The 12,031-nt window shown below is 47.3% G+C and overlaps 1 protein-coding gene across 3 annotated transcripts in view; it reads left to right on the top strand.

The window, feature by feature from the left end:
• Positions 1-12,031, top strand: part of GAB3 (GRB2 associated binding protein 3) — an 80,334-nt gene that overhangs the window by 56,896 nt on the left and 11,407 nt on the right. For 2 of the 3 annotated variants that reach the window (XM_054713527.1, XM_054713534.1), the window contains exons 2-6: positions 372-675; positions 4,726-4,945; positions 6,006-6,484; positions 9,507-9,562; positions 10,197-10,416. In XM_054713527.1, coding sequence (XP_054569502.1) covers positions 372-675; positions 4,726-4,945; positions 6,006-6,484; positions 9,507-9,562; positions 10,197-10,416 — 1,279 coding nt within the window. The remainder of the gene's footprint in view (positions 1-371; positions 676-4,725; positions 4,946-6,005; positions 6,485-9,506; positions 9,563-10,196; positions 10,417-12,031) is intronic. The other variant, XM_054713518.1, reaches the window with a different exon arrangement.

Genomic DNA, 12,031 nt, shown 5'->3' with positions numbered 1-12,031 from the left:
GAACCCGGGACCCTTCAGTCCATAGGCCAACACTATCCACTGAGCCAAACCGGCTAGGGCTCACATCGTTGTTTCTCTCTCTCTCTCTCTCTCTCTCTCTCTCTCTGTCTCTGTCTCTCCCCTTCCCTTCCACTCTCTCTAAAAAGCAACGGGAAAATACCTTCGGGTGGGGATTAATAACAACAAGAGAATAAAGCAGACTTGAAGATGGCGCACTAGTCCTTTAATCCAAACAGGGTGGACTTGCCTTTCATTGTCCGAATGGCCGACTGACCTCCTTTTGCTGTCCTTGTCATGAAATAGGCGCTTGGCAGAGTGAGAAGCAGGAGCAACGGGTCCAGTAACTCCTTGTTTGACTTGCCTCTCTGCAGGCCTGGCGCAAGCGCTGGTTCGTCCTCCGGCGGGGCCGCATGAGTGGCAACCCCGACGTCCTGGAGTATTACAGGAACAAGCACTCGAGCAAGCCCATCCGTGTGATAGACCTCAGCGAGTGTGCGGTGTGGAAGCATGCGGGCCCTGGCTTCGTGCGGAAGGAATTCCAGAATAACTTCGTGTTCATCGTGAAGACTACTTCTCGTACGTTCTATCTGGTGGCCAAGACCGAGGAAGAAATGCAGGTGTGGGTACACAGCATCAGCCAAGTCTGCAACCTCGGCCACCTGGAGGATGGTGCAGGTGAGAGCAGAGTCCGCGTTCCCGGGGCTGAAGGGGTGGCCGGCTAATGTATATCAGAACTGTTTCCACCCACCAACTACAGTCCCAGAAATTTCTCCCTTTGACCTGATTTTTTAAAATAGATTTGTATTGATTTCGGAGAGGAAGGGAGAGAGGGAGAGAGAGAGAAACATCAGTGATGAGAGAGAATCATGGATCGGCTGCCTCCTGCACGCCCCCTACTGGGGATGGAGCCTGCAACCTAGACATGTGCCCTGACCGGGAATGGAACCGTGACCTCCTGGTTCATGGGTCTATACTCAACCACTGAGCCACACCTGATTTTAACGGCCGGGCTCACCTGATTTTTAAAAAAATATATATTTTATTGATTTTTTACAGAGAGAAAGGGAGAGGGATAGAAAGTTAGAAACATCGATGGGAGAGAAACATCGATCAGCCGCCTCCCGCACACCTCCCACAGGGGATGTGCCCGCAACCAAGGTCCATGCCCTTGACCGGAATCGAACCTGGGACCTTTCAGTCGCAGGCCGACGCTCTATCCACTGAGCCAAACCGGTTAGGGCCCGGCTCACCTGATTTTAACTTCAGGTCCAAATGTACCACACACTGAGCATTATGGACTTCAATGGCTTCGAAGCCGCTCTGGGCCTTTGCTGTCATAAGCCACAGAGAATGTGTTCAGTGAAAGTAAAATGAGGGTGAGGATGTCCTGTAGAGCGCTGACTTTTCCCGTGCTGCTGCTGCTAATTCTTTAGAAATATTAGTATCACCATCTTTCAAAAACTCGTGGAACTCCAGCTTCTCTGTTACCTATTGTATTGCTTAGGACTAGATGGTAGAAAGATAGAACTTGGCTACTTATTATAGGCATGGAAGAATTCCTCAGATCTCCAATTGGCTCAAGGTCCGTGTAAGGGAAATTTGTCCCACGTTAATTCTGGGCCATTTCTGTGCAGTGGGAGCAAGTGATTCATAAGGCTCTTTCTCCTTCTCTCTTTATTTTCTCATGCTCTCTTACACACACACACACACACACACACACACACACACTGCCCTTTCTATGTAATATATCAAGTGTAATGCCCCTAGGATTACAATTCACTCCCCTTCATGGGTTTTGTGTCGAGCAGCATGCCCTGATCCTCAAACCATCTGATTTCTTAAAAAAAAATACTTTTATTGATTTCAGAGAGGAAGGGAGAGGGGGAGAGAGAGAGACACATCAATGATGAGAGAATCATCGATTGGCTGCCTCCTGCACGCCCCACACGGGATCAATCCCACATCCCGGACACTGCCCTGACGGGGAATCGAACTGTGACCTCCTAGTTCATAGGTCGACGCTCAACCACTGAGCAACACTGGCCGGGCCCATCTGATTTCTTGTACCCTTAGTCTGGTAGACAACAAACTTCTGAATCCTGTGGTCAACAGTTGCTTCAACATTTCCATTGTCACTGTATGCTTAGCCTCAGCCGCTGAAGTACCTACATTCAACGCTAGGTGGCGGTGGAGAGTCAGAGCTGCATCTCTGCAACAAGCCTGTGAAAGTGTTTCTTCAGGACCAAGTCCCCCCCACCCCCCGCCCCTTTTTAAAAAAACACATATTATTATTGATTTCAGAGAGGAAGGGAGAGAGAGATAGAAGCATCCATGATGAGAATCATTGATTGGCTGCCTCCTGCACGCCCCCTACTGGGGATGGAGCCTGCAACCTGGGCATCATGTGCCCTTGACTGGAATGGAACCCGGGACCCTTCAGTCCACAGGTCGACGCTCTAGCCACTAAGCCAAACCAGCTAGGGCCTTTTTTTTTTTCTTTTTTCCATGGAACCAGGGAAGCTTATTAAGTGAGGCTATTCAGGCACATTGTTGAGCTTTGACAGCACTCAGATAAAAGGAAATGAAGTGACGGGCGAGCTCTTTGTCCTTGCTACAACAGATGAAGCTTATTAGCGAGTGGCAGTGAATGCGCCCTAGCTGGACGCTCTCATGGCGAGCAAGCAGACTCCCTCCAGCCGTGTCGCTCACTCTTCGCCACCCTACCTTCAGCCCAAACTAGATATATATTTGTGTGTCATGTTCTGTGTTTCCTCTCTCTCTTTCCTCACCCAGGCGTTATCCTAAAACAGAGGTACATAACATGTTTCCTAATATTCAAAGAGGAACAGGAATGAGGAAGGTCCCAGGCAGGAAATGGAAAGCTCTGGCACGAAGTTGGAGGAAGCCAGAAACCCCCTATGACCTCTTTTATTCCCTGGATCTCCCCTGCGTTTTTAGAAGGATGTAAGGGCAGAGTCCTCTTCACTGGAGAACCACACCCAAAGGGCTCTCTGTGGCTTTTCACACATAGCGTGTGGTTCTGTCTCCGGCAGCACAGGCAGTCAGCACCTAGTGCAGACTCTGGCCAGGAGCTCTGTTAAATGCTTTTGCACATTAGCTCGGCTGATCCTGGATCCCTTCTGCGTCTCCACTGTACCGAGAAGGAAACTACTCGGAGCAGGAAGCTCAATTGCCCACGTTCACAACAGCTAGACAGTAGAGCCTGGACTTGAACCCGGGCCGTTCTGAGTCACTCTGCCTCCGGAGTTCTGAACTCCTGCCAACTTGGTTCAAAGGAGAAATAAAAGCAGGCTTTTCGTTGGGAGTTTCTGAATGTTATGCTCCTTGAGAAATGTGGGCTTCACTAACCATCACAACACCCCATTTTCCCCTTCCTTTTCCTTCTACGTCATTAACACTCTATCATCAACAGTGTTCTTTATTTATGTGTTACTTGTCTGTCTCCTGGGGTGGACAGTAAGGGCAAAGTCTTTGTCTCGGCTGTATTGGCAGAGTTAAAACAGTTCTGGGCCTATATTAGGTGCAAAGTAGGTGTTCTATATTGAGGGGTGGGCAAAACTAGTTTAAAGTTGTTTGCATGGAAAATATATAAGAATAAATAATAATACAAGAATAAATTTGCCCGGCCAGCATGGCTTAGTGGTTGAGCGTCAACCTATGAACCAGGAGGTCACGATTCGATTTCCGTTCAGGGCATATACCCAGGTTGCGGGCTCGATCCCCAGTGTGGAGTGTGCAGGAGGCAGCTGATCAATGATTCTCTCTCATCATTGATGTTTTTATCTCTCCCTCTCCCTTTCTCTCTAAAATCAATAAAAAAATATATATTTAAAAAAAAGAATAAACTAAGTTTTGCATGCTCACAACTGTAAATCTACTTTTGCCTATTCCTGTAGACATAGACATCTATCTATACATGTGTACATACACTGCGTGGCCAGATTATTGTGATCTCTGAACGCATAATAATCTGGCCACACTGTGTGTGTGTGTGTGTGTGTGTGTGTGTGTGTGATAGATAGATAGATAGATAGATAGATAGATAGATTAAAGGCCCGGTGCATGAATTCATGCATGGGTGGGGTCCGGACAGCCTGGCCAGGGGGTGGGGACATGGGCAGTTGGCCGGCCTGCCTGCTGGTCGAACTCCTGGTCGTGGGGACAATTTGCATATTAGCCTTTTATTATATAGGATATACACTGAGTGGCCAGATTATTATGTGTTCAGAGATCATAATAATCTGGCCACTCAGTGTATATACACATAAAAATGCATATGTAAGTACATACATAGTACATACATATGTATCCGACATGCATAAATATATATATATGTGTGTGTGTGTGTGTATATATATATATATATTTATTTATATTTTTTGAGTGAATAAATAGCGATGCAGGCCTGAGGCTGAAGGCCATAAAGAAGCTGTGTGTAGACTATTTAACTGCAGATTTTTATACCATGAATGCTTGGGGTGTTTTTTTTTTTTCTTTCTCTTAATTGATTCAACACTTCACTCTTGGAACATTGGCCCTCTTTCCCAGACATTGTTTATAGCTTGGGGAAATGGTCTCCTCCATCAGTACAAACACCAGCTGTGATTTGCATCTTCTATTTGGCTTCTTTAAATGCTGTTTGAGAAATTGCTAGTGAGTGTTATAGCCATTCCTAACCGTTAACCTGGGAAATGATTCCTCCAGCAGATTCCGTGGAGAGCCTCACTCACACGCCCTCCTCCCTCCAGCCAGCCCCTGCCAGCTTCCTTCACACCGCCCATGCTGTCAGCTCCCCCTTGCCAAGAGATGACCCACACTCTAATACCATAGCCACTGAGGAAACCAGAAGTGAGTCAGAGTTGCTCTTCCTTCCTGATTATCTGATTCTGTCCAACTGTGAGAGTGGAAGACTGCACCACGCCAGGTATGCTCATGCGCCGGACTCTCTGAGCCAGGCCTCTCCCACGCACTCTCCTCTGTTTGCAGAGCCCACGCTGCCTCCTCTTGCAGGGCCTGTCACTGAGATATGCTCAGTGCGCCTGCCCAAGTCAGCCCGTTTAGCATCTCCTAGTGGGTGTATGTGCCCTCAATTCTCTTCCTGCGACTGATAAGGTGGGGCCAGATCACTGTCAACCGCTATGAAGGGTGAAGCATGCGTTACACTCAACAAAATGAGTCATAGATTTCAGCATTGTGGCTTTCACTTCTAACCTTGCATTTTCTTTTTTAAAAAAAATATATTTCATTGATTTTTTTACAAAGAGGAAGGGAGAGGGATAGAGAGTTAGAAACATCGATGAGAGAGAAACATTGATCAGCTGCCTCCTGCACATGCCCTACTGGGGATGTGCCCACAACCAAGGTACATGCCCTTGACCGGAATCGAACCTGGGACCCTGGAGTCCACAGGCCGACGCTCCATCCACTGAGCCAAACCGGTTAGGGCTAACCTTGCATTTTCATATGAAAAAAAACAAACAAGGAGGCATGGATCAGACTGTCGGGCCTCGGGGGGAGGGTAGGGGAGGGTGGGGGTAAAGGGAGAGATCAACCAAAGGACTTGTGTGCAGGCATATGAGCCTAACCGGTGGTTAAGGACAACAGGGGGGTGGGGGCATGTGTGGGGAGTGGGGTGGGATGGGAATGGGGGGACGAGGACAAATATGTGATACCTTAATCAATAAAGAAATTTAAAAAAAAAAAAAGAAAGAAAAAAACAAACAAAAGCCAACTATTTTTTTTTTTTTTTTTGCATCCAGGGGTTGGTGTGGCTGAGGGTTGTAGAGGGAATGTAGCTATAGAAGTCAAATAAAAGCTGATTGTTGGGGATCGGGGAGTGAGGCCCCCTGGGTTTTGTGGTGGGCGGGTGGCTTTCTCCTTCAGACTTCTGCCAAGTCCGTATCAGCAGTGTCGCTGTGGGACCTACCACAGCGGCCAGGCACCTGCTCCATTGCAGTCAAATGTTTATGCTTTTCTTCCCTCAGTTTACCCACCAGATGTGACAGCTGGTCGAACTCAGACCGTTCATTGGAACAGACTTCATTCGACGATGTTTTCATTGATGGCCTGCAGCCGCTGCCCTACATTAACCTGGTCCACCCCTCAGCCCAGAGGAATGGGTCTCAGGAGGCACCTCCCACAAGGCCTCAGGCTGCCCTGACCTGGAGCAGAGATATCAATGGGCCAGCCAGGGACCACTTTCCCTCACCATTGCTGGAAACTTCCTTAAATCCCACCCTTCAGGTAGACAAGAACCAACGCTCCTTACCCTACGGGGTAAAAGAACTAGACCTTGTGTCCAACACGCCACCTCCCCGCCCGCCTAAGCCAATTCATCTCTCTGAACGGCGCCAAGAGGAGCAGCTGCTGTGGAGTGGGCACGGCAGCATCAGAAAGCCAGAATGCACTGCGGCACCAAGAAGGATCTCCCTCTCTGGTTTAGATAACGTGAGAACCTGGAAAGGTAAGTGTTGGATGCAAATATTGAGGTACAGAGAAGCTTGGCTCCACTTTTTTAAAAAAAATAGAGAGAGAGAGGGAGAGAGAGAGAGAGAGAGAGAAACATCAATGATGAGAGAATCATTGATTGGCTGCCTCCTGCACGCCCCACACTGGGGATACAACCTGCAGCCCGGGCATGTGCCCTGACCGGGAATTGAACTGTGACCTCCTGGTGCGTGGGACTACACTCAACCAACTGAGCCACACCGGACAGGCAGAGTTTTCTTTATATTGGTATTATTTGGTGACATCAGTAGGGATCTGGTCATGGAAAGGGAGTTAGGGGACTGTGTTCACTTATTCTTTATCAACAACATCCATAATGATTTCTAGGATCTAAGTACTTTATGCATTCCAGGCACTGTAGTAGGTCCTTCATGTGCACTAACGCATCTAACCTTTCCAGCAGTCCTATGCTATAGATTCTATTATTGGTCTGATTTTACAGATTACAAAATTGAGACACAGAGAGTGTAAGTACCTTATCCAGTGTCACACAGCTAATCAGTGGTGGGAGTAGAGATTTTAAACTATACAGTCTGACTGCAGAGTAGCTTTTACCCTCCGGTACTTCTGCAGCCTCCAAGACATAGAAGCATACATATGTACATATATGTGCATATATAATACACATTCTTTTTTTTTAAAGTATATTTTATTGATTTTTTTACAGAGAGGAAGAGAGAGGGATAGAGAGCTAGAAACATCGATGATAGAGAAACACCGATCAGCTGCCTCCTGCACACCCCCCCCTACTGTCCCCAACCAAGGTACATGCCCCTGACCGGAATCGAACCTGGGACCTTTCAGTCCACAGGCCGACGCTCCATCCACTGAGCCAAACCGGCTTCGGCATAATACACATCCTTAATTCCATCAATCTCCATCACATCTTTCGGAGATGGGAGTTATTCTCTCCCTTTAAGATGATGTTGACTCTGGTTTATTTCTCAGAGACAGCCTGACCTTTGACATCTCCAGTTTCTCAGGGGACACGTGGCTCTGGTCCGCTTGCCACCAGCAGTCAGCATTGTTGGCCGTTCTCTCCTTCCTTAGGCGGGAAGGCCCCGCCCCTGACTTGCCTCATTACCCTGCGATTGCACCATTGGAATGAGCCACTGCTCATCTTCCTGCTCTTTGAATATTGGGACTCGCTGGGTTTTACACTTAACATTTGCAACCTAGAGAATCTCATCTACTCTTAGGGTTTTGGTTGACATCTTTAAACTGCTAATTCCCAAACATTATATCTCACTAGAGTCGAAATTCATGCAAGGGGCTCGGCCCTCACAGCTCCAGGTTCATCCAGAAGGTCGTCCGGACGGTCGTCCGGACAGTCGTTCTGCTGTTCGGTCTAATTAGCATATTAGCTCTTTATTATATAGGATTGGAGTCCAGACCAAGAGTGGGGAACATTCGGCCTGAGGACTGTATAAGGCCTGAGAAATCCTTTGGTCTGGCCCTGCCAAGGCATTAGGGGTGAGTTAGTTAAATGTTTGACCAAATACAGCAGGCTCATTTTTAAGTTGATAATTTTGTGTGGCCGTGAAGTTATAAATATCCAAATTTCCCTTGGCAGGAAAAAGGTCCCCCATTCCTGGTCTAGACCCATGTATCCTGCTGCCTTACAGACATCCCCTCTTATTATTTTTTTTTTACATAGTTACAAACATTTTAAATATATTTCTATTAAATAATGGTGATGGGTATAAGTTCAAGTTTTGTTCTTAATGTTCTTAGCACAATAAAAAGTCAGCAACTCCATGTTGATCACTAACTTTATTTTCTTTTTTTTTTTTTTTTTTTTACTTTATATTTCTTTATTGATTAAGGTGTCACATATTTGTCCTCATCCCCCCATTCCCATCCCCCCCCTCGCCCCACGCATGCCCCACTCCCCTGTTGAACTTAACCGTTGGATCGGCTTATATGCATGCATCCAGGTCCTTTGGTTGAACTCTCCCCCTCCCCCCACTCTCCCCCTCCCCCCCCCCTATCCTCCCTCTGAGGCCCGATAGTCCGATCGATGCCTCCTTGCTTCTGGTTACTAACTTTATTTTCTGATCTTTTAATATTTTACAATTTTTTCTTCTTTTTTTTAAACTTTACATTTTTTTAATGGACATCTCTTTCTTTTTTTAAAAAAAATATATATTTTATTGATTTTTTTAGAGAGGAAGGGAGAGGGATAGAGAGTTAGAAACATCGATGAGAGAGAAACATCGATCAGCTGCCTCCTGCACATCCTCCACTGGGGATGCGCCCGCAACCAAGGCACATGCCCCCGACCGGAATCGAACCTGGGACCCTTCAGTCCACAGGCCGACGCTCTATCCACTGAGCCAAACCCGTTAGGGCATGGACATCTCTTTCAGTTCAACTAGTAGTCTACATTTTTATGTCACACCCATCTGACAAGTTTCTAATTTGGTCTTAATTCAACTGTCCTCTCTCTCCATGCCTGGACCTGAGTAGCTGACTATTGCTGCACAAAATCCACATGCCACATCTCTTCCTAACTCACCGAGACAACTAAAGCTATCATACTCAAACTTCTTCCAGATCTGGTCTGATTTCCATTTGTTCTGACTGCCCAACTAGACTTGCTATATAGAAACTTACGCTTCTCTGCCTCTTGGGAGCTGAGGTCAGGGTCCCACAGTGCATAGGTTCTTGGACCCTAGTTTGTTCATTGATTGATTAATTGTTAAATATTTTTATTCATTTCAGAGAGGAAGGGAGAGGGAGAGGGAGAGAGAGAGAAACATCAATGATGAGAGAGAATCATTGATCGGCTGCCTCCTGCATGCTCCCCACTGGGGATCAAGCCTGTAACCCGGGCATGTGCCCTGACTCGGAATCGAACCATGACCTCCTGGTTTGTAGGTTGATGCTCAACCACTGAGCCACGCTGGCCCGGCCTGGACCCTAGTTTAAAGGGATGTTGTCCTGAATATCTCACCACTCCATCTTGTTTCTTACAGCTGATGTAGAAGGCCAATCCTTAAGACACCGAGACAAGCGGCTGAGTTTAAATTTGGTGAGTTTGGCCCTTTGAGTTCCGTTAAGCCCTTGAAGTCTTTTTGACACTCTGAATCTCCGAGGACCGTTCCAGTCTCCCCTTAAGGCTTGAATTTGTTTAGAAACTGCGGGACTTGGTATTCTGTAAGGACGCTGCCGGTTCTAATGGTTCAGATACCTGCCTGACTCGGGGTAGCTACTAAAAGCATCACTTGATTTTTTATTTTTTAAATTTTTGTTTTGTTTCCTTTTATTTAGAAAGGCAAATCATAGCCATTTGTCAATATGTTCAGCTTTAAGGAAAATAGTTCCAAAAACATCAAAATGTCAATACACTCGAGTCCCTGCTATTAAACAGTGTGAGCGGGCAGCAGATGTAGACTCTCTGAAGGCATCACTCTGTACTGAAAGCATTTGCATCCATTCATAACCGTCTGTCTTCCAGCATCAGAGCTAGGAAAGTCATCACCTACCTCACACAATGAGTCTAGGAGCAGAGCTCTAGTAAGAGGCTCGCCTGACTTTCCTAAGGAAGTTCAGAGTTATTCTTGGGTCATTGGCAACCGAAACCCTGTGCATCGATGACACTGCCCACCGGTCAGCAGTTTCCATGACTGTTCTGTGCTTTCCAACCTGTACCTGTTCTTTTGCAGCCGAGCAGGTTCTCCCCAATGTACCCCACGACATCAGCCAGTGCCGAGGACGGCTACGTGCCCATGGGCCCCCACATCGCCGCTGCTTGTCTCCGAACCCAGTGCAGCCCTGACGACTACATCCCCATGAGCTCAGGAAGCATCGCGAGCCCACTGCCCAAGCTACCTGCGGACCTGGAACCTCCTCCAGTGAACAGAGATCTCAAGCCTCAGAGGAAACGTAAGCCATTTGGCCGGGCCTGCTGTGTAGTTGAGGGGAGCAGCCATGCGGGGTTTCCTTCCTGACCCTCTCTGGGAAGGAAGCACTAGAGGAACCATTCTAGAGGACTGGCAGGTTTCAGGGTGAGGAGAAATGGAATTGAATGGGAAGGCCCGGGAAACCTCGCTGCCCCAGGTTACCATGATAAAAGGAGCCAGCAGATTTACAGGCCCTGCGAATACAGCCTCCAAAGCCAAGTTCATTCCAGAGGCAAATGGCCCAGAAATAAATGATGGTGGATGGGAATGGAACCTACCAGGCATCTCTTTATTTATTTTATTTTTTAAAAATATATTTTATTGATTTTTTTTTTTTTTACAGAGAGGAAGGGAGAGGGAGAGGGATAGTTAGAAACATCGGTGAGAGAAACATCGATCAGCTGCCTCCTGCACACCCCCCACTGGGGATGTGCCCGCAACCAAGGTGCATGCCCTTGACCAGAATCGAACCTGGGACCCTTCAGTCCGCAGGCCGACGCTCTATCCACTGAGTCAAACCAGCTAGGGCAAGGCGTCTCTTATTTAAAACAGCACCTGAATGTCTTTCACAGTGCCCTCTTCCTACAAGGCAGCCGAGAATGGCCTTTGACACTAATTTCTTTTTTATTTTTATTTTTAAAAATATATTTTATTGCTTTTTTACAGAGAGGAAGGGAGAGGGATAGAGAGTTAGAAACATCGATGATAGAGAAACAAAACATCGATCAGCTGCCTCCTGCACACCCCCCACTGGGGATGTGCCCGCAACCAAGGTACATGCCCTTGACCGGAATCGAACCTGGGACCCTTCCGTGCACAGGCTGATGCTCTATCCACTGAGCCAAACCGGTTAGGGCCACTAATTTCTTTTTTTAAAATATATGTTTTTATTGATTTGAGAGAGAGAGGAAGGAAGAGGGAGAGAGAGGGAAACATCAATGGGCTACCTCCTATTCGCCCTCTACTGGGGATTGAGCCCGCAATGTGGGCATGTGCCCTGACCAGGAATCAAACTGGCAGCTTTTCTTGGGTGCGTGGGGCGATTGCTGCTCAACCAGCTGAGCCTCACCAGCCAGGGCTGGCACTGATTTCTGAATGTCAGACCTGATCATCTACAACTTACCATTCAGTGTCCTGTGCATGCCTAGCAGCTGAGTTGTTTCAGGTGAACAGTCTGCCTCTTGTGTGCACAGAGCTCCCTAAATCAGGGGTCCTCAAACTTTTTATACAGGGGGCCAGTTCACTGTCCCTCAGACCGTTGGAGGGCCGGACTATAGTTTAAAAAAATACTATGAACAAATTCCTATGCACACTGCACGTATCTTATTTTGAAGTAAAAAAACAAAACGGCAAAAACACCCGCATGTGGCCCGCGGGCCGTAGTTTGATTCCCAGGATATATTCGGTACCGTGCCTGATCTCAGACCCTCACATCTGGTACATTCCCCCCCTCTTTGCCCTTGGGGAAAACCTTTGGGCGGTCGTGCCCAAAGCTGGTAACTAAATCCCTTACTCATGTCTGGTCCCTTCCAGTCTCACCCGTTCAATTTGAGTCAAATCACCTTTACAGGGTGTATAGTGCTATTCTGGGCACGGGG

Source organism: Eptesicus fuscus, chromosome 1 (genome assembly GCF_027574615.1).
Source record: "Eptesicus fuscus isolate TK198812 chromosome 1, DD_ASM_mEF_20220401, whole genome shotgun sequence".
Classification (NCBI taxonomy): Eukaryota; Metazoa; Chordata; class Mammalia; order Chiroptera; family Vespertilionidae; genus Eptesicus; species Eptesicus fuscus.
Note: the sequence above shows the minus strand (reverse complement) of the source record. Positions and strands in the feature narration are given on the sequence as shown.